At 40.2% G+C, this 21,670-nt stretch overlaps 3 protein-coding genes across 5 annotated transcripts; 1 reads left to right on the top strand and 2 right to left on the bottom strand.

The window, feature by feature from the left end:
• Window positions 1-63: 63 nt before the first annotated feature.
• LOC118774859 (RING finger protein 122-like) lies at window positions 64-6,169 on the bottom strand. Of its 3 annotated transcripts, none has more exons than XM_036524422.1 (6): window positions 5,029-6,169; window positions 2,736-2,892; window positions 2,270-2,312; window positions 1,886-1,927; window positions 1,485-1,567; window positions 64-1,198 (listed from the first exon to the last, which is right to left on the bottom strand). In XM_036524422.1, the coding sequence occupies exons 1-6, from the start codon at window positions 5,051-5,053 to the stop codon at window positions 1,078-1,080; spliced, it is 471 nt and encodes a 156-aa protein (XP_036380315.1). In that variant the 5' UTR covers window positions 5,054-6,169; the 3' UTR covers window positions 64-1,077. The 3 variants fall into 3 exon arrangements, with proteins under 3 accessions (XP_036380315.1, XP_036380324.1, XP_036380307.1); XM_036524431.1 differs by having other exon boundaries at window positions 6,035-6,169; XM_036524414.1 differs by lacking the exon at window positions 5,029-6,169 and having other exon boundaries at window positions 2,736-4,819.
• A 5,125-nt stretch (window positions 6,170-11,294) lies between these two features.
• Window positions 11,295-12,765, bottom strand: LOC118793219 (calcium homeostasis modulator protein 1). The gene is made up of 2 exons (XM_036551326.1): window positions 12,217-12,765; window positions 11,295-11,786 (listed from the first exon to the last, which is right to left on the bottom strand). The coding sequence occupies exons 1-2, from the start codon at window positions 12,763-12,765 to the stop codon at window positions 11,295-11,297; spliced, it is 1,041 nt and encodes a 346-aa protein (XP_036407219.1).
• A 3,097-nt stretch (window positions 12,766-15,862) lies between these two features.
• On the top strand, window positions 15,863-20,756 carry LOC118793138 (inositol 1,4,5-trisphosphate receptor-interacting protein). Its single transcript, XM_036551203.1, has 2 exons — window positions 15,863-15,915; window positions 18,559-20,756. The coding sequence occupies exon 2, from the start codon at window positions 18,573-18,575 to the stop codon at window positions 20,475-20,477; it is 1,905 nt and encodes a 634-aa protein (XP_036407096.1). The 5' UTR covers window positions 15,863-15,915; window positions 18,559-18,572; the 3' UTR covers window positions 20,478-20,756.
• The last annotated feature ends 914 nt before the right edge of the window (window positions 20,757-21,670 follow it).

The raw sequence follows: 21,670 nt of genomic DNA, 5'->3' as shown, positions 1-21,670 counted from the left end.
TTGCTATTGTCCATTTAATAACATGTTTTCTTTCTATTTGCAAACCAGCATTTGTTGTTGTTAAAAAAACAACCCAATACCTTTGAGTGTTATCCACTGTAAAGGAAACAAATATCACAAGACATCCATTGACACACTGAATTAGCTGCTATTTTGAGTTTTACTGAACTCCCCTTATGTAACTGCTTTTTATAGAAGACTCAGTTGTTGGGCTAGGAAATAACTACCAGGTCACAAACAGCAGAATTGGCCTCCGCTGCAGATTTTGACAAGCGTAATAGTATCAGCATGTTTTGTTGAATGTGTGAGTCACACATAATCTGTTATTTAACCTTAATTTGTGTAATAGCTCAAAAGAAGGCCATGTGAATTAAGCATTGGAAAAACTTCATGGGTGTCAGCGGTCTTCAGTAGTCCGTGTTAAGGATACACGCTTGCTCGTGGCTTTGTTTTATCTGTTATGTGGATTTCACACAAGTTGGTTTATTTACAGTGCTTTAGAGACTTCAGAGCAAGGGACGTGTCATTGCTGGGGTTGCTCTGTTGTCAAACGTACCGCATGTTTAGGTGCATCTTGAAAGTAAAGTAGGAAGTGGTTTGTACCACCAAAACTTTACACTTTATTTGAAATTAAGTAACAATACAAAATGACTAGAAAGAGGTAACTCAGTCTATCTCCATTAAGTTATTCATTGATAGGGGGGGATATTGAAGCCAGTTACTTCTCTTTACATACTCCCTTTAATTGGCACTGGGAAGGATCATCCAAGAGTTAAGATCTGCCATCGTCAAGTCTTTGAGTAGGTATACAGAGTGTCCCCATGCAGAAGAAACATCCAAGTCAGTTTTTAATCGATGTTACGCGCCAAGTCTGTCTCAGTGTTTTCCAGGTAAGCCTTGACGGGTAAAGTCAAACAAGTACAGCCCCAAGTTCTTCGTGTCATGCGTTGGGTATGTGAAATTCCTCTGAAAGATATAGGGGTAGGGGAGTATATTGGGTTCCTTGGTCTGGAATTTGTCCTCCCGTGACACGGTTTGAGTTCCACAAGATGGCTGCCAGGCAGTGAGCCTCTCGCCTCACACCTCCTCTGGGTCCTGGGGCCCCTCAGCGCCCTGGGGGGCGTCGGGCTGCAGCCTGCAGATGGGCTTGTTGCACATGGGGCAGACGCTGCGGATCTCCAGCCACTTTACCAGGCATCTGCGGCGGGAACAGGAGAGAACAGGCTGCATTACGCACAAGAGTCCATAATGAATGTATTGCTAGCCATTTTGCGTCTCTCAGAACTGGTCTAGATGATTCATGTTGGATGTCTGGGAGTTTGTAGTTTGCGCAAGGAGAAAAGCAAAATTCCCAGTCAAAGCTGTTGTGGAAGGTTAAGATGGGTTTTTGGCTGTATTCGTAAAACGGCATTTCTTGACTAGATAAAGAGTGTTTTACCCATCCCATTTCCTCCAATGGTTTTACAACAACAATTCGGACTTACTTCTTATGAAATGCGTGAGAGCAGGGACACACCCCGAGCTCGTCTCTGGTTCGGAACTCCTCCAGGCATACTGCACATGTCTGCTGCAAGGTCAGAAAGAACTCGCATTGTTTAGATGGCCCATTTATGTGGACACTGTGAGATGTTACCTTTATGATAGTTTTTGTCTTTATGTTGCATCTGATGTCAACATACATTGATCAGTTTTCAGAACCATTAACAGTCACAGTTAAAACAACTCAAAAGTTGTCTGAGCTCAACTTGTATGAGCAGTCTGATTACTATAAAATCAATGCAAAAAAAAAAAATATATATATAATAATATATATATGTATATATATATATGATTTTTTTTTCATAAAAAAAGCCAGCTGGTGCTGTACAATGTCAGAAATACTTACTCCCAGAAGGCTTAGTTTTTTTCCAGCTCCTTTTAGAACCACCTGTTGAAGAGAAAAATAATGTAGCTTATATATTCTGCAATGTTAAGTTCATTTTGGTCATATGTAAATCCTATGTATAATTAATTCTTGCACACTTTGTGTGATCAGTTATGCATCTCGTCATTATTTGCTGTTCTTTCAGTAATAATATAGACAGCAGGTCCAAAAATGATGGCATGTTACAAATCCATTAGACACCTTGCAAACATACCCAATTAGTTTTTATATTTGGGTTTTATAGATGGCATAAAAGTGAGAGAACTGAAATTGCAGACGTCAGGGCAAGAAATGCAATAGCATTTTAAATCTTTTGGGATCAGTCTTGTACAATTCTAAAATTACTTCATTGTAGCCGTATTGCTCCCTTGTCCCCTGTCGTCTTAACCTGCAAAAAAAAAAATTACGCACATATTACTTGTCAACAACGGCAGGAATGATGATGAACAATAGATTTAAGCTTATATACAGAATATAGCTTGATAATATCAGGTTACATCATCCGTGTGCTTGCGGCCAGAAATTTCCGAGGTGATGTAGTATATTGAAGGGTTTCCAAAATGTATTTGTCTCCGTGTTGGTTCTGCTTTGTCATTTTTACCAGTCATGTAGAAATAATAAGCAGACGTACAGCTTTTTGGCTTAAAATATGGGATTCGGTTAACCTTTCTGACACAGACAATTGAGTATGTCAGCGGTGATGCATTAGTAAATGGTGTTATTAGATGATACCTGTGTGGTTGTTAGTAATCTAAATCCAAGAGCTGAGAAAGTTGCTGTCTCGGGCAATGGCCACCTCGGTGTATCTCACCTGAACAGGTAGCAGCAGAATATCATGCTCAGCATGAAGATGAAGAGGCCGATGCCCAGGACGATGACATACACATTGAGGGGGAGGTGGTAAATGTTGTCCGACGTCATCTCGCAGTACTTGTCTGAACTCTGTAGCCCCAGGCCGCACAGGCATCCTGAGAGGTTGGAGTGGAGACTGGGTAATCGCAGCTCGCAAACACCTGTCTGAACATACGTTAAACAGCTCCTGCTTTTCAAGAAGTGCGCTCCCCCTGCCACAGCTAGTGAATATGCTGCACTAATCAGCTCGGTGTACCTCATAGAAAGTTCTGATAGGGCTTGAAGCTGTAAGTGTTCTGATTTGCTGGCTTGGTGTGAGTATTCTTAGAGCCATGGAACGTCTGTAGCTAGCATTACAGACACAAAAGGGAACCGAAGGAATGCAGGCAATGACTGTCTGGTCATAATAGGCCATATCTGTGCCTCAGTTTTGTTTTGTTTTTTTGTGACAGGCTTCATGGTATATACAGTGCCTTTGCGTGCAGTCAACAGTTGCCAAACACACGCATTACACATTGTCAGCCTGATTATGACCTTGGTTTGCTCTTCACTACTGGCACTTCAAGATTCCCATCCCATTTATCTCTGTAATGCAGGCAGAGGGTGAGACAAAGGAGTGAGCTTCTAACAGTCGCGTACCGACATGCTCCTGTCAGCAAGCTGCTCTGTCCACACAGGTCAGAGGCCACCAGAGGACAAATCCCTCTGCAGACAGTTTGAACGCGCAGAGCCATGACTACACCGAGGCATGTCACAACGTGACAAACAAAGGTGTGTGCGAAGTATCTGAGGCGTGAATTCTCATGACGGAGGCAATGCTAAGGTTATTCTGTTAATCAGACAGCTTGGATATGTTTGTGTGGTTGTGAGAATTTGAATACGGTTATCGATGACAATCGCCTTCTAAGGAGACTATTGGTTCTCCACAGCACTTTAGGCAGACTTAGGGTGGCGTTAGACATATAGCTTCTATTCACACGTTTGAAAATCAGGGAGCATAATGTTTATGTTTATGAGATACTCACTCAATGTCCTCTGAGGATGAGCCACCTAATCCTGATCTCAGAGTGCTGCCATTCTGCACAATATCCAGCTTTCTTTGACTTACTAAAACTCTCCAGGTTAAACTGGTTCAGCTATAACGATGAAACTGGTTAAATAATGAAGTGGGTTCTGTCTCTGAGATCAGCTTTAATTTGACTGTATATTTCCAGATAGTAGATAGAGCTTGCCAAAATAACCTGAATAGCCTGTCTGGGTGTTGGACATTTTCATACTTTCTGAGGCCTAGAATGCAAATGCACAACACATAAGCTCACTGGTGTTATTGAAGGCAAAGTTTTTAGTGCCATTTTACTTGCTATACATGATAAAGTAATTCCCTAGAGATGACAAGGTGAACTTTTCCTAGCACTGCAAACACCATGACATAATGCTTGAAAACATCACACGTTTAGCCAGTCTGCTTATGAATATAATGCCTGACAGACTAGTGAATCAAACAGGCGTACCTTAAAAGAGAAGTATTTTCACCCAACAGGAACCTATTTTTGCCCTCAATACGCCAATGAGAGCCTTTTGTGTAACAACGGAAGTTTCTTCACAAGGTGCCATGGGCACATTGTCCAAAGTTCAGAGCTAATAAGCGCTGAGCAATCCCTGTTTGCACGGCAAAATATCAATAATAATAAAAACTCTGGGTAAATGTTTGGGGATTAGCGATAGCATATGGCATTTGGTCCACCCTCGGTCCCCGCACGGCGCATTCACAAAGCGAACGCGTGTGACGGCAGCATCCCCTCCACCGTGCCGCCATCTGCTCCAGGCAAAGGGGGGCACCCTCCGTCCCCGCTGCCGTTTTCAGTGTTGTCACTCAGGAAAGAGGGCACCATTTGGGGGGAAACAATGATGAAATAGCCTGCCTTTCACAAAGCCCATAATTTTGTTCCATGGAAACAAAGTGAATTTGGACAGCTCTACTTCTGTCAGCCTGAATGTCTACCCAATCTCATTTGAAACAATTGAGTCGGTGTCAGGGGTCTGCCTGGGCTTTCAGTTGTTGGGGGGGGGGGGGGGGTGGGGGGGCTTAGATGGAAAATTTACGGAGGATGTTAAGTGAATCATTCCATTCGCTGCTTAAAAGAGATCGCAGGCTTTCTCTGGAACATACAGCGTTAACATCTGCGAATAGTACTGTTGGACAGCATATAATGAATGGGCTTTGTTGGCAGGCTATTTTTATTTTTACTCACCGTTACACCACTGGAATGGGTGCATGAAATCTGACCCCAAGCAGCTACAGTAAATTCAGCAGAGTGATGCCAAAAGCAGCCCCATCCAGGTGGCGGGGATGGAGCTCAGGCCAGGCCAGCAGTCAGCCCTGGTCAATGGCTGCTAGACCACTCTCTGGGCTACGACCCGACTGCACACCAAGGATGACAGATCCCAAAACGCTGCACGCCGAAACAGTCAGAGCTCCGCAACCATGGTTTTGAACTCAGATACGCACCAGTGTTTCACAGAAATGTTGGATGAAACGATTCACATGTTCTTCAGTTCCAGTCATGTAAAGCCAGTCCCTGAATGAAACACCTGCCCTCTTGCAACAGATATATTATTAAACACTCAGACTTTAAAAACGAGAGAATTTCGCGATGATTTTTGTTTTTTGTTTTCTCCAGGTCACCAGAAGAAAGCACAGAGCATAACAAGGGCGTTTTAGATAATGGTATTGTCACAGAAACATACAAATTGCTAAAGGTTCACAGTCCACAGGGAGTAATTGCATTGAGTGGTAAAACACTTCCTGTTGTCAGTTTTAACAGAGCGAGAAATCTTTACTGTCCAATGGGGTACAACCACAATGAAAACAGTCAGAATTCCATTAATCCCAGCAAGCACAGCACTCCAAATACAGTCACCTCTTTGTCTTCCTTCAAAACATTTTTCACAAGCCTCACCCCGCCTCTGTCTTTTCCTGCTGCTCCCAGATCCTTTTGCCTTTTTCCCCCCGATACCTGTCCTTACAGATGTATTCCTATTTGCAGGGCAGAACACGTTTCTCCCAAAACTGAGACAAAAGACAAGACTGGATGCCACGCAGCCGTAACCGTGTACCACTGAAAACAGCCCTCAAGCTGTGACTGGCATTTCACTGGTGTTTTTTTTTCCCCTTTTTTCCCCTGTAACCACCATCTGGTCCTTTTATTCCAAAAATCAGGGAGGGGGAGAAAAAAAGGACTGACAATGTTCACCCACCTCCAGCAGTGAATGTCCCAGTTGGATTTCCACAGCCTCAGCCCAGCTTCTTCATAATGGTGGCGATCACAGCTCCTACTCAGTTTGTAAACAGATCCCTGCTCATGTGATTTGCTGTCTGCATCACAGCTCTCCTTTCACCCCCTCCTTTCTCCCTCCCTCCCTCCCTCCCTCCCTCCCTTTCTCACTCTCTCTCTCTCTCTCTCTGTCTCTCTCTCTTGCCCTCTCCCTTTTCCTCCCACCCCCTTCCAGCTGTAAAGCAGAGCTGGCAGCAGCCACAGCCAGGCAGGCGCATTGGGCCTTACTAAATAGAGTCTGGGAGCGTCTGTGCACTGTGGTGGTGACAGGGAAGGGAGGCGGATCACATGTGTGCCGCTGCCCTAATGAGCAAAAAAAAAAAAAAAAAAAAAAAAAAAAGAGAGAGAGGGAGGGAGGGAGGAGGTGAAGTGGAGTACGGGCTCAGTTATCAAGACCAACAGATAGCGGAGCTTCAAAATGCTCCACACCGAACCTGTAATGCAACAATGGGGTGGCGTCACAAGGCGACAGCTTTTCATTTCTCTACAGCCTGACTAAGATGCTTTGAACTGAACATATATATATATATATATATATATATTCTCATTGTCTCTTTTGAATGAATACAAGGCCAGGCGAGAGAGAGAGAAAGAGAAAGAAAGAGAGAGAGCTTCAACAAAGACACCCACCTCCCCCACTCAGAGGCCTGGCCAGCATTAGAGACAACAGCTGCTGGCTTTGCAGTGAATGTGTCTCCCAGATCCATCAAAGGGAGGGGAGCAACACAGCAGAGGCTTTTGCACCCCTCCCAGGATTCAGTTAATTCCATACAACATTGTAGGCTACTGCCCATATGGATATCTGTGTGCATTACGTCTACTGAAAATGTAATTGGAAGGACAAATTTCTAAATAAAATATTACCAATATTTCTGAGATTAGACTAGTCATATGGAAATAAAACACACGTTTGTTTCAGATATATTAAGTGCTTAACTTTGAGTAATACTGATAGCAGCCACCAAAATTTTCATATTGTACAAGAAATTTAAAAAGTAACAGTGAATTTCTCAAAATTAGACCTGTTGCAGTTACATTTACTCTGGGAAAAAGAGATTTCAGCTGGAACAACATTGCTCATCTTTCTCCTCTTTTTCTTCTTTTTATACCACTACTATATACTACTATACAACCACTAATAATAATAATAATAATAATAATAATAATAATAGCAATAATTTATTTTATCAAGTACCATTCACAAACCCAAACTTCTTTACAGCGATAATTAAACAAGAGAAAAAAATTCATAAAACATAAAAGTGAGACACAAAAGCAAATCAAAATAAATGCATTCTCTGAGGGAACTAAGTATGAACTGGAAAAAAAAATTGTATTCATCATGTTTTCATTTTAGTTACAACCTTTGTTCCCTTTCTGTCAGAGGTGTAAAGCTTTTTTTAACAGAAGTTTTTTAAAGTTACAAGTTTTTTCCAAGTGATTCGAAAATGTTTGGTGATAATTAATATATAAATTCTTAAACAATCTGTTGGTTATCGCTTTGGCTTTTTGCTTTGTGTTTCACTTAATAAACCCCTCAGACATGGAATTTGCCATCAAACATTTTGATCTTTCTTATCTTAAAAGTATACTTAATTAGCTTACTGTTTCCCCTAAGGTCAGATTGGGGAAGAGCATTGCTGAAATAATGTTAAAAATTTATTTTAGAGCCATCTACTGTATCATGTGTTCAGAGGTATAAATGGGTAACTTTGTTAATGAGTCTGACAAGCTAAATGAATGTGTTCTCCAAGCAAGGCCTAATTCCATTCATTAAGAAGATATTAGTGTCAAATAGTGGGAAATCCTAGAGGTAGAGTAAGCTGAAACATCATGTGCCACAATGTGGTGATTTCATCATCTCCCTGGAGCTGTATTCCCATGGCCTTATGAATCCAGCTATTGTTAAAAGAGCCAAAACAAACCATTAAGCAAGCTATTGGTGTCACTTATATACCTCTCACCTCACTAGAAAGAACAAACTGCAATATCACAACACAACAAGCTGAAAAAATAATTAAAAGAATAATTAAATAATAATAATACAATTAAAAGAATAAATTGTTAAACAGAAAATATAAGACCATCTTGCTACTTTGGGCAGATTTTTCCAATGGCATTTGATCGTTCAGTGCAAAAAGACTCTGGCAGTTGTCTTCCACCACAAACTTGACATTATACTCCTTGTTCAAAGCTATGAGGATAACATGCAAAGCAATTTTATACTGCCAGGAACTGGGCATGGCAGTAGTACTATAGGTACTTTCTTTTACAAACACCCGGTCCTGGATCATTTTACCCAACCCCAATTCCTACCTCCAGCCTTTATGTGTAAGAAGGTTTAAACTGATACAAATTCACAAGGGGACAGAATAAGCCTATACCCATGGCTGCCTGCAGTGAGCTTGAGAATGAAAGTAGGGACAGTCCGCCCCCTGCTGGTAAATACAGAGAAGAGCAACTCTTTATCTGACCAGGCTGCAAAAAACCTAATGCTATTACTTACTGTACTTAGCAGCATAGCATGGTTTACATGTGACATACACATCCAAACACTTTGTGCCTCACTGAAGAGCCGAACAAACGTGTCTGTCCTGGGATTCAAACCTTCAGAACACCAAGCACTCCACACAGCCACCCGTGACAGCCCTCAACCCTATGGTCATTTATATATATCAATGAGATCAACAAGGGAATTTGTGTTGGTTAATTACCTGTTTGAATCATTACATATATGAACAATTGACACAGGAACATTACTATATGCTCTGGTGTGGTATAGAATTACAATGGGTGCCATCAACATGGCCAAATAAAGAACTATGCCATGATAAATCTAAGATGTAAAATGGCATGTATGGTAAACCTGTTAATGTGACTAAGGGGATAAGAAAGGACAGTGGGGAGAAAATTGAAACCTATTTTTAAGGTAAAGAGTCTGTAATCCATACATTTTCTTAGATGTGGTACAGATGACACAACATTGTAAAGTGATTTTGAACAGGAAAGACTCAGTAATTAGGTGGGCTGTTGTGACATTATACACAAGCATATCTTTCTTCTAAGCTTCAGTTATAAACTACATCTAATTGTCTGCAGTAAGAACTGTATGTTATACACAGTACTTATGACTGCATTTGACCTACATGTGACTCCATTTTCTACAAGCAACAAATCAGAAAAGTATGCAAATAGTGACTTTGTTTCTTTTCTTGCATGCAAATGTTATGGCTGTGAGCATGTATTTGTCCTTGTTGTGCAAATTAGAAGGGGATTGTGCTGGATCTTCCATTCTATCTGATCATTGAATATTTTGCAGGAAAGCTGGAATTGACCACAGATGCCAGTGTTTCATTAATTTAATGTATTTCTTTCTTTAATAAAAACTGTGCATGTTTGTATAACAAATTCAAACTCAATATATGATCATGCATGATGTACGATGTATATCATGACTGATTGGCCTTTCCTTATTGTTGTACTGACATCTTTACGAAATTCAGTATTTCAAGTATTTCAAATTCAGGGAGTTACTTATTCTTGTTTCTATTAATCGTTAGTTTTATAGGCACAGTGTTGGTCCATGTTAAGCATTCTTCTGATTTTAGTTTGACAGAGAGGTGTTATAAGTTTTGTCTCTAGAGAATTTGTCATTGTCAGTATGATGATCACTCTAAAACAAACATGCACTTTAATGTCAATTTTATTTAGTTAAAACTGGCTTATAAACATAAGTTCTACCCAAGAGTGAATAAATACCTATTGTATGACAGTAGGTAAATAAAACTCAAGCATTTTCACAAATCATAAATATGGCCTACATTTTTAATGATGACAGTTAATGACCTATCCCCTCAATGGCAGTTCAGAGGTTCAAGCCAATTGCCAAAAGCTAGCCAGAGAATAAAAATCAATACATAAATCCACAAATTGTGGAAATAGTTATATGTGTGCCAAAGGATGTTCCAATACTATGTTAGTTTTAGTCAGAGTGAGATTACGGTGGAGAGAACAAAGACCACTCACAGACCTTGGGGTTTTGTCATTGTGATACCACTAAGCAGAAATATTATACTATAATATAATAACTACAGTTAATTTTACAGTATTCATTTGAAGGTCATTCATCAGATCCTCAGAAAAAAATGTATTTCCATTCTGAGAAATACAGAGTACAAAGAAAATTCAAGAGAAAAATTGATTTTTAAGTGTTTATTGATGGTAGTGAGCAGACAGAATTTAGGTATATCACAACAAAAGAACACCCTTCTATGATTTTAGGTCACCACATAAGCTTAATATGATGGAAAATACTCTCTTTTTTCTGATTCTCTTTGCATAGTATTTTTATTGTGTTATAGTTTAAGTAAGGTACATATAGTTTGAGTAAGGTATACCTAAAACAAAATGAATGTTTATTGCAATAAGAAATAATAGAACAGATGGCTGGTCATACAGCTTTACGTTCAAAATTCATCAGTAATAAAATACACCCATCTCTTCAGGTCTGTAATCGTGTTAGTAAGGGGATAGTGGTATTGATGATATGGAGTGGATCAGAAAACATGGATTTATGAATGCTGTATGAAGATAAAGGGTCTTAATACAATAAGTCAAACACAGCAAAGATGTATTCAAAAATATGAGGCAGTTTCACCTAACACAGCTACTAGCATAAGACAATGTCACTTGAGCTGAGTTTTACAGCAGTGGATTGCAACCTTGCTTAGGTGTTCAGAGCTTTCACCTACAGCCCAGAGTACTATCTTGTGATGACACCTAGACAGGTTCAATTCGCAGCATGGGTACACTTTAATGCTTGCTAGGGTGTTACAGAACAGCAATTATTGCATAAACAGCAGAGCATATTACACAGTTTACGTTTTAATGTGCTATGTTGATGTAATTAGACACTACAGATGGAAAACAGCTGCTGAAATAGTTGTTGGGTAGACTACATAGCATCTCTGTAAGCGTGAATTTTCAGTCTCACTTCATTACAAACGGTCAGATCCACTCCACACAAATACAGAAGCTACTCTGAATTACCTGAGTGACTATGATTATGTGAAAGTACCTTGTTAGGTCCTTTGTACTATTATATACAGTATATTATATTAACAATCCCAGTTATGGGGGTGGCATATTTACCTTTTGTTATCAGACCCTGTCATTTTCAATATTCAGACCTTGCTATAGTAAGTTACCCACTCTTTCTTTGGTGGGGCATGTGCGTGGTGTACAGAACCATTCATGAAACCATTTGCATTGGCATCTCCATTAATGGGTGGGTCCTTTTTTAGGTCGAGTGATGGTTTGCAGGTGTGCCAGTTCCAGAGAACTTTGTTCATGTCATCCTGGGCCCGTATCCCGAGGAGCTTCTCCGTGTCGCTCTTGCGTTTGTCTTCTTCGTCATCGCCATCGTCCTTGTGGGCTCGCTGGCTGTGGAAGCCGCACATCTCTCCGCTGATGCTCTCGAAGTACTGCTGAATGCACACCTTGGCAAAGCTTTTGGCATGCTCCGTACAGGTCTCATCAAACATCTTGCGCTCTATGTCGATGTAATGGGACCAGTACTTGGTCTTGAGAAAAGCAGCTTGCGTGAAGCAAGGTCTGATCGCTCTCACCATAAAAGCAAGAAAAGTCAATAGCAACAGGAAGAGCCAGCCGAAAGCCTGTGAGATGCATGAAACATTTTGATAAATTTTATGAAATGAAGTGTAAGAAAGCGACCATATTACAGTAACTACTTAGAACAATACAACTTAAAACAATGCCTAGCATATATTTCTTTCACATATACAACCACACCAAATCTTAGAATACATTGGTGGTTCCCCCAAACTCTTAACATGTTACTTTTCTCAGATGGATGCCACATAGATATGCAACATAAAACATGTAAAAAAAAATTACATAATCGTGGTAAACACTGGTTAACTTTGTACACTGTAGTAATACTCTAGCAACACTACAGCAACACACTCAAAACTGTTGTCTCAGAAATGCATTTGTACCTTGTGACAGCTTGGCATCGTAAACTATCTGCTCAGAAATACAAGCATTATCACAAAGTTGTTACAGTGATGAGATCCAAGGGCTCACCTGTGATACACAGCGAAGGTACCTGGAAGCCGCATCTCGCGATATAATTTCGTGCCCATCAAAGATATGCTTGCATGGAATTTTGGCCAGTAATTTTTCGAGATCCGCATCTGAGAGTCCGTGATTGCTTTTATTTCCAAACTGATTCACGTCCAAGGTGATGCTAAACGCACAAAGGAAACTCTTTCCGTCCATCAGTGTCACGGATATCCAAACAACAGGCGCTATCAAAGAACGCTGCGAAATGGAACATAACATGTAACGCAGTACCGTCGGGTCTTTTTTACGCTTTCCTGCTGGCCGCCTCCACTCTTCTGCGAGCATTGACACGTTATTGTTCAAGACAAACCCCAGTAAGAAAAACCAAATCGGTGGAATAACTAAGATCCCGATCCCATATGCGTAGTTGTACTCCGGTAAACATGGACAACTGAACTCAAAAGCAGAATATAACTGCGCGCTAGCAAGAGCCATAATCCCACAGATGCCATTCATGAACGATTCTTGATTGGACTGCAAAAACTGGAACATCATACGAAATTTATCCATTCTGGGAGATCTTGTAAAAGGTGAAAGGACAGGACGGAAGTTAAATTCAGTGTTCACTGATGGTACAACAGATGATCAGACCTAAGTTATAAAGACATATAAAACAACCATAAAATATGAATTACACATAAACTTGTCTACTTTCATGCAACTTTTAAATTAAATTTACTTTCAACATGCCCTTTGACAAAACAAATAATCATTGTAAATATTTCCCTGTTCTTGGAGTCTGTAGCCTTGGCAACAATTTCGAAACATGAGAATTCTGGACATGCAACAAGCGTTCCTGATGTATACAGAGCAGTTGCACAAATACATGTGAACAAGGTAGACTTATCCAAAGTGAAGAAGAGCAGAGTAGAGGCTCCTATGTCCTTCACAAGGAGTTTGTATTTTCACGATATTGCGTTATTCTATATGACATCACCTTTTTACATATTAATGACAGTTTGAAAAAAAAAGTAAAAGACGTAAAAAGACGGTGGATTGGGGGGGGGGGGGGGGGTTATTCATGTCTGGCTGAATGTTCACTCTCTCCAATGGCTATTGACCACAGTATAAGCGTCAACAATTTTGACCACTCAACGAATATTGGGCGAGCCTCCTTTTTAAATCAAAACATAGAGAGAGACGTAAGTAAGATCGCAAACTCCAAACTCCAGTAAGGCAGACCATATAACAAAAACCATCAGCGATTATGTTTCTTTTTATCATAAAGAAATAGGTCGCCACAATGGTGCCATATTTGCAAATAAACAACGCACTACGAAAGGAGACTCAGTGTCATTTCAATTATTCATAGTATTGACCCAATTTGATGTATGCCGCTTGAGTATTTTACAGGAATTCAGTACATGATATTTCAAACCTGTAATATAAATCAAATCTCTGATGTAAGCAGACATTTCTCTTAAAAATACATTATCAGTCTTTTCTATGTTTCTATGAGCAGAGAAGAGGTAGCTCTCAAATTTGCACATCTACTGTAGCCATGGAGATGCAAAAGTAGGTAAGGAAAATCCAGCCACATTCAAATGACTTCAGGTCCATGTAAAATATTTGTTGATGGATAAAAGTTAAATTTAATTACCCTTTTCACCTGTATAGAATAACAACCATGTGAAGAAGGTGAGAATTAAAATGTCTGTTTGTCTCTTTTGAAAGGCAGTTTAACACACACAAAACAAGATTTGTATGTATACTGCCAAAGTTAAAACTATATGTTTGTACACATGAGAAATCTAGAATTTCTGAAACACTAACAAATGAGTTGCAGCCATTCATAAACAGATGCATCAGATATAATTTTGAAAGCCAGATGGTCAGGAAGAAATGACAAAAATGGGCCTGTAAGCCAAAGAGAACAGATGCTAATCCACCAAGAAATTAGATAGAAGTTGACAGAGCACACTTAGCAAATCAAAGAAATATTGTGTGAAATGAGGATGAGAGTGTGCATGTTTGTGTGTATGTGTGTGTGTGAGAGGGAGAATGCATGTGTGCGTGTTTGTGTGAGAGAGAATGTGTGTGTGCATGTGTGTGAGAGAGAGAATGCTTGTGTGCGTGTGGCTGTGTTTATGAGAATGAGAGAAAGAGAATTTGTGTGTAATTGTGTGAGAAAGAGAATGTGTGTGTGTGTGTGTGTGTGTGTGTGAGAGAGAGAGAGAGAGACAAAGAGAGCCCATATGTGTGGGTCTGTGAGGGACTGTACGCATCCCTTCCTCTGTCAGATGTGGATATCCAGTACTTCAAGCTGCGTCAGCTCTTTCCCCTCTCTTTAGATTTGCTGCAGATGTTCTTTGACCTGCTGTACAGAGAGGATGTGATCAAGGAGGATGCCCCTTAAGAAGACCCAGAAAGACCTGGTGAAAGATGTCTCTCTAAAGCCTGTGGTGGCATCCATCACGTGGCAATAGGAGTCTGACACAATCTAAGACCCCTCCCCAGAACCCCCTTTGCTCTGCCTGCAGAGATCAGTATGCACGGCGATGGATCAATACTGGCTACCTTGTGTCCTCTGAAATTTTTTAGGTGCAGCCATCACAATTTTGGTCCTACCTGGCAAATCAAAACTTTAGTCGCTTTAGTATAGTTCAGTGAACTTCCAAATCAGTGCCCTACCCTCTCTCCATGGGTGCACCTGTAAACTGTAAACTCACTGATTTGAAGAACAAAAATACATATATACACAGATATGCAAAAACACATGGGAATTGTTATGTGTTCTCGTTTATTGCTTTTGATTATTGTAACCATTCTGGTCCAGCGAAAGTCCAATGTTACCCACGTCAAGAAGTTTACAGTAATTAAATCTTTACTTGGTGGTATATTGCCCTCTTGTGGTGACAAAATTACATATCACGCCTATGAATAAAAAAGGCAAACTTCGATACAAAGGTGAACGTTACAATGCCTACTAACTTTGTAGGCAGCCTCATACAGGCCAGCTTACAAAACCCACATTTGACTTTACAGGGGACACTGAATTATCTTCTATAACACGTATTTCAGACTCATTTATGCTTTTCATTTGGCGCAAGGATGTTGAAATCTCTTGGTGTTAACATATTTCTCTGTTTTATATGTTGTAGCTGATGCTGTGCAAAAATTAAAATCACACTTTAACGAGTCAATTCCAAGTTCAACCAAAGTTCGATCAAAGTTGGTTAATGCTGAACTACGTGCAGCTCTCAATGACATCTATAAACATGTACTGTATTGGCATCACCAGCACTTCGATATATTAAGCATCCATTTCCCCCGAACAGGAACGCCCTGCCTCTTCCTTTGTACAGTGTTTTGGCAGGGGTCGCGTAATGTTTGATGTTCCTTACTTACAGCGAGTTTGGATAAAGACTAAACAAAGCACGCACACAATGCAGAATATGCTCCAGTAAAGTCCCTTTTTATGCTTACTGGACACACGCTGCTTTCTTGAAGATGTTGTAGCTACGCTCTATTTTAGTAGAAAGGAAATGTACCTTATATGCTTTACGTTCAGGAAATGAGTACAACCGACATGCATCTACGTACTAAAAAGGAAGAGACATAACTGCCTGTTGTCAGTCAGTCCTTTCCCTTTCTGTTATTTCCGCTTTTCTTACTGCCAAAACCGATTTCATCTGAAAGTAGGCACGGGCCTGCCAGAAGGTTAGTATATTTTTGTTCTTGCATTTCTTCAGATTGTACTTTCATTTCCACTTGCATACATCTTTCTGAAATGTATTTTGCCTGTTTGTGGTCATGACCATTGCTGACTTTGTGTATCAGGCTGCAATAAGAATTTCCGCTAATGGAGAGGCAGTGCAATTACTTTGAGTGAGGGCCATCTTAGGTGCTGGAGCTCCACTAAACCAAAATTTAAACTTGTGTCTAAACGCCATTGTAGTTTTTCAAGAACACCAAAGTCGTGTACGTAATCCCAGCTCCGATATAAGCATGTCGTTGCTGTCATGTTTCATAGATACATCAAGAACCTTATTCAACAATATGGGTTGGGTTTATGTGATGTTGATATCGTCCTGCAGTTCAATTTTACCTGTATGGACATCTAGACATTTTCAGCAGTATTTGAATTAAAATGAAAGGAAAACTATAATGAATTTTAAAAGCTAATTCAAATCATTGTTTTAGTTTGTTTAAATTTTCAAGAAATCCAATGTACAATCAATGACTTTTGACAGTTACTGCAAAAAAGATACTATTTCCATGACTTTTTTTATTTACAATTTATACAAGATGCATTATTAATATACTTTATATTTTTCTACACTTTGTATATTTATACTTCATGTATTAAATTCAACTGTCTTGTGTGTTGCTGTTACCTTAAAAGAAAGCATAGAGATGCATGAGGTCCACTGGCGTTCTTAATGATTCAAACTGGCAAAGTGAGTGTTGCAGAGGTGCGGGTGTGAAGGTGCAAATGTGTCAGTCGACAAGACATTATTCACTCTGGGGTTACATCCTGTTCAGTGCTACTCACTATCTCAGAGATAGGTCATTTCCCCATGTGTTCTAATTCCAAATGCTGCTTTGGCAAATGATAACATGATATTGTTCCCTCACACAAAGTAACACCAGCATTTTCAAAGAAAGGATTAGTCTCCATATAGTTGACCAAACATTAAATAGAAAGTTAAAAGAGAAAATTCCTGTGCATTTTCACCCTCAATATGTACTAATTCCAACTCACTTGAGTTGGAATGTTTTTTTTTTTTGTGGGATAGCTCCACAGGATGAAATTATATGGGTCTTATGTGAGTGATTGCCACAGCAGCCAGGATCACAAAGCAAACTATAGTTTCCCTGTCCATTTTTCTCCTTTAATACAACATAGTCAAGTTATGATGTGACAACTATGTACACTGGATCATGACAGAAGTACCACACTCACAACTTCAGAGCGGACTTAAATTAGATAAAATGAATTAAATAATATTAGTTACTGTAGGTTTAGTGTAAGTAATGTACTTCAAGTTATACATTGACAGCTATTGTGACGTACGATAGCAAGTTAGCATTGCTTACTGTAGGTAGACAGCAAATAGTGCAAACTGAATGGATATCATCTGGTGACAAAATGAGGTAACTATCTTAGCTAGCAGGGTTTTTTATTGAAAGAACCAGATTTTGCAGTTTTTTTCCATTATCTATAGTGGCTGCTGTTAGTTTGCCAGGAAGGTCGATCCTTAGCAGACCATTTACATAGTCTTGATTACTTAGTTTTTGCAATTTATGTAAAATACATCTTAATGTGGATTTGATAAAGTGTATTAATAGGTAATATTATTACCTTAAACAATATTGCTGTTATTAGTACTGTGGAGTAAAATGAGTTTTACACTGCTAAGTTGATAACATTTTTTGTTTTTCTCAAAACCAAATTTGTATTATGTGCATTGTGGATACTGAATACATTTTTAGAGTACAAAAATAAGTATATTTAGTGATCTGAGAAGTGTTTGTTAACCAGGCTATTATGGCAGTGTCCTGCCATAATTATCTGGAAAGGATATCTCTGAATTCCTGAAATAGTGAAGATTAAATGACACCATGCATGGCAGTGCTCTATAGTTAGAATAGAAACTTTGAAACTTGACTTTGGAAATCAAAGAGTATGGTATTGTTTCAGGTAAATCTAAATTGATGTCAAGTCACAGAATACACTGTAAGTGCAACCCCATATATACCCCATGGTACACATGACAAAACAATCCTCTACTTTTAAACCACACGCTTTGATGTTTTTGGCTGTTAAAAGTTAAGTGGGCTGATAGCACTTGGTTCCGAATGAAAGAAACAAAACAATCAATCAAGTTATTGTCCTAAACATTATGTGATTAGCAAGAGCAGGCTGAGGTTCCACCATTAGCAGTGCCACACTAAGATATATCTATGTATAAATGCAATCTAAGTGAAATGCCACATTTTAAGGATTAATCAGATGTAGTGATGACAATTCATCTGTAAATTAACATTACATTTGCTTACCAGACACTATTATCTAGGGTTGCTTCCATATCTTATGATTTTTACGTTATTCATTAATACAGCTAGATATTTATTGAGGCAATTTGCAATAAGTACCTTGCCCAAGGGAACGACAGCAAGGGCCCATTTAGGAGTCAGACAGCCTTTAGATTCATAACATGGCTATGGATCACGATCCCACACTATTAATTGTGCCTGATGACTGCTCATGGGTGGTGCATTGCCATACTTGCATACTGTGATATACTGTGACATACATGTGCCATTCACATTGACAATTTATGACATGTTTCCTTACAGGGCAACCACCGAGAATGCAAGGTCTCAGGATATTGCTTTTAGCGGTACCTATCATTTATAACAAAGTTTACAGAGTGGGAGATGACTTACCCAGTCCTGTGATGGTGGATGTGGAGCAGCTGCAGAAAGAGTCAATTTGGACGGAGCAGGAGCTGCCTCAGAAAGACCAGGAGCTGCCCCCCATAGAGCCTGATGTATCTAATGTAGACCATAATCTTTCTCAAGTAGACCACGACCTGTCTCAAGTGGACCAGAATCTGTCTCAAGTAGACCAGGGCCTGTCTCAGGTGAACCAGAATCTTTCTCCAGTAGACGAGGGCCTGTCTCAGGTGGACCAGAATCTTTCTCCAGTAGACGAGGGCCTGTCTCAGGTGGACCAGAATCTTTCTCCAGTAGACAAGAGGCTGTCTCAGGTAGACCAGAATCAGTCATCTGTAGGCGAGGACCTGTCTCAGGTGGACCAGACTCTTTCTACAGTAGACCAGGAGTTGTCTCAGGTGGACCAAAAAACTCAGGAAACAACTGTGGCAGACATCTTCGGCTGGTGCATGGGCATTTATGATGGCCTGTTTCTTATCCTCTTCACCGTTAATCTCCTGTGGAAGAAAATCCAGAAGTCTGACTCACAAGATTCTACTCATGGGGAGGGCATCTTTGCAGATGACTCAGTTTCTACCAAGTCACTTATCATGGACAGTGGAGTCCTGTGCAGCTTCTATGAGAGAACAGTCCGCATCTCTGCCCATGAGCAACAGAGGGTGCAGGAGTTTGTGGAGGGCTTTGCTGATGACTTGTTGGAAGCCTTGAGAAGTGTCTGCGACCGGGACACAGACATAGAGGTTGAGAACTGCATTGGAGTAGGGAGTGTATATGAGTCCTGGAGAGTGAGCAGACCCCTGGTCTGTGATCTGATTGTCCCCTTTACCCCACCAGAACCATACAGTTTCAGTTGTCAGCTTTGGTGCAGCCCTCCTAATGATATCCTTCCAGACAAACAGGGCTGGGGTACAATCAAGGTTGTGAAAGCCAAAGAGAACAGAACCAGCTGCCTCTGTGGTTCAACTAACCTGGGTGAGGACATGCTATGTCTGCTGCATGGCAAAAACGAGGCACCCAAAGTCAGTGGCGGCTTAGAAGACATTTTGTGCTCAGAACACACTCCATACTTAGCCAAAGACCGGGTCATGAAGTGGTTTCAGATTGCCATAACAAAAGCATGGGGCCAAATTTCCCACAAATATGAGTTTGAACTCACTTTCCGCAACCTGGACTCTCCAGGAGCTCTAAAAGTCAGGTTCAGGTCAGGGAGGACCATTGTTTTCAACATCACTCCTGCTGTCCAGTTTGAGAATTCAGATGCATATTTTGTTCCGCAGTTCACTCTAATTAGAGACGACTCTCCAGACACCTACTGGCCCCTTTCCTTCGCTGTTTATGAGAAACACTTACTTAAATCTTTATCCAAAAGCTTGCCAGAAAACACCTGCCACATGCATTGCCTTCAGATTGTGTCTTTCCTGCACAAGAAGCAAACAGGTTTGACGGGCCGGAGCTCTCTGAGTAACTATCACCTGAAGACAGCACTGCTTCATCTGCTCTTGGACAAAGAGCCCTCAGAATGGGCTGCTGGCCACCTAAAGGAAAGACTGTGCGACCTTCTGGGGTTCCTTGGGAAAAGCCTTCGGGAGAAGCAGCTCTATCATTCCTTAATTGGGAATGCTCAGGTTCCAAAGGGAATTGGCATTCCAGAAACACTCAGTGCGGCAGTACCTCTCAATCTTTTTCAATCCCTTACGTCACAGAAAGATCTTTACGGCAAAACAGTGATGCACTTTCAGGAAATTCTCAGAAATGCCCCCGTGTTAATACAGGAGTACGCTCCTGTACTTTTTCAAGGGGACTTTACTCAGCATTCGTAATAACAGATTCAGTACTAGTTTACAGATTTTCACAGCTAAACACTGGTAAACACAGCTAATAAATTGGATAACTACAACCTATGGGAATATTTGTGAATGGATGTGCTTTTGTTATGGACCAGATGTTACATCGCGGTAATGTTCCAGCCATCCTCTGTAGATTGTTGTTGCATACAGTCTTATATGTACTCGAAAGTGTGCATAACCAAACAGGAGGGTCTAGTAGTGCACCAAGAAGCTTCAATTCGGTGTGTAGTCATAATTTTGCAAGTGTGACGTTTCGGGGGAAAGGCATACATCTTTGTCTTCACTTCTGGTACATATTACAATCAAACTCTGAATATTTGATTGAGATACACAATATACCATCTAACAAGTGTACTTACTAATAACTAATAGCTGACAATGTCATCTAGCTAGAGAACAGCTTAGTTGAAACAGTTAGTAGCTTGGGAACTGCTCTGAAAGATCTTGTAATACCCTAACTTTATGCAGTAAATTTGATAGGACGCAAGATGCTGGCAACGTTGTCGGCAATCTTGTATGGAATATGAAGCATTTCAAAATAAAAGGTTTAGGTTTCTTAATGTACAGCTCATATTTGCTTTCATAGCTTTTGGCTTTACCTCTATGTTGTGAACATGTTTACTGTAACATACCAGTTTTTCCTGGTTAGCTGGGCATTTTTATATCCCACCAGATAGGTGTTGTGTATTTAAGACTCTCATGGACAGTGTGCTTCATTGTGTGCTTCTCTTTCTAGGAACCAGTGTTTACACCCAGGGCACTTCAAAGTAGATTCCATGTGCATACTTGAACACTCAAAATGGTGTCTACACTCTAGGCTTGTTTGCGTAAAGTGATGTCATCACTCTACAGTTCTGTAATTTAGTCCTCTTTGAATATGCATTAGCACCAAATTCCCACAATAAAGAGAACCATTTCTCAAGGGACTTGTTCTTAAAAAAGGAAGGAAGGAGGAGCAGTTCAGATGTGTTGGAATCATTTTCCCTCTGTACACAGATGCTGTAATATTGACCTGATTGTAGTGAAGGTACTCATAACTACAGTAAAAGGTTCAATACAGCAGAACAATAATAACATCACCAAATGCTTTAATGCAGGAGTTGCTGACCAGGCACAGAGCAGGGGACAGAATTTACCTTTGCCCTCCCTTTATGTATTTGTCTTTG

Source organism: Megalops cyprinoides, chromosome 1 (genome assembly GCF_013368585.1).
Source record: "Megalops cyprinoides isolate fMegCyp1 chromosome 1, fMegCyp1.pri, whole genome shotgun sequence".
NCBI lineage: Eukaryota > Metazoa > Chordata > Actinopteri > Elopiformes > Megalopidae > Megalops > Megalops cyprinoides.
The sequence above is the reverse complement of the archived record's forward strand: the minus strand, read 5'-3'. Positions and strand labels throughout refer to the sequence as shown.

Excerpts from the sequence above, each read along its gene's own strand:
- LOC118774859 (XM_036524414.1), bottom strand. The coding sequence starts at position 3,037 with ATGAGGTACACCGAGCTGATTAGTGCAGCATATTCACTAGCTGTGGCA. Across the intron at positions 1,568-1,885 it reads AAAAACTAAGCCTTCTGGGA|CAGACATGTGCAGTATGCCT; the intron begins GTAAGTATTTCT and ends CTGACCTTGCAG. Across the intron at positions 1,199-1,484 it reads TCTCACGCATTTCATAAGAA|ATGCCTGGTAAAGTGGCTGG; the intron begins GTAAGTCCGAAT and ends TTCCCGCCGCAG.
- LOC118793219 (XM_036551326.1), bottom strand. The coding sequence starts at position 12,765 with ATGGATAAATTTCGTATGATGTTCCAGTTTTTGCAGTCCAATCAAGAA. Across the intron at positions 11,787-12,216 it reads ACCTTCGCTGTGTATCACAG|GCTTTCGGCTGGCTCTTCCT; the intron begins GTGAGCCCTTGG and ends TGCATCTCACAG.
- LOC118793138 (XM_036551203.1), top strand. The coding sequence starts at position 18,573 with ATGCAAGGTCTCAGGATATTGCTTTTAGCGGTACCTATCATTTATAAC.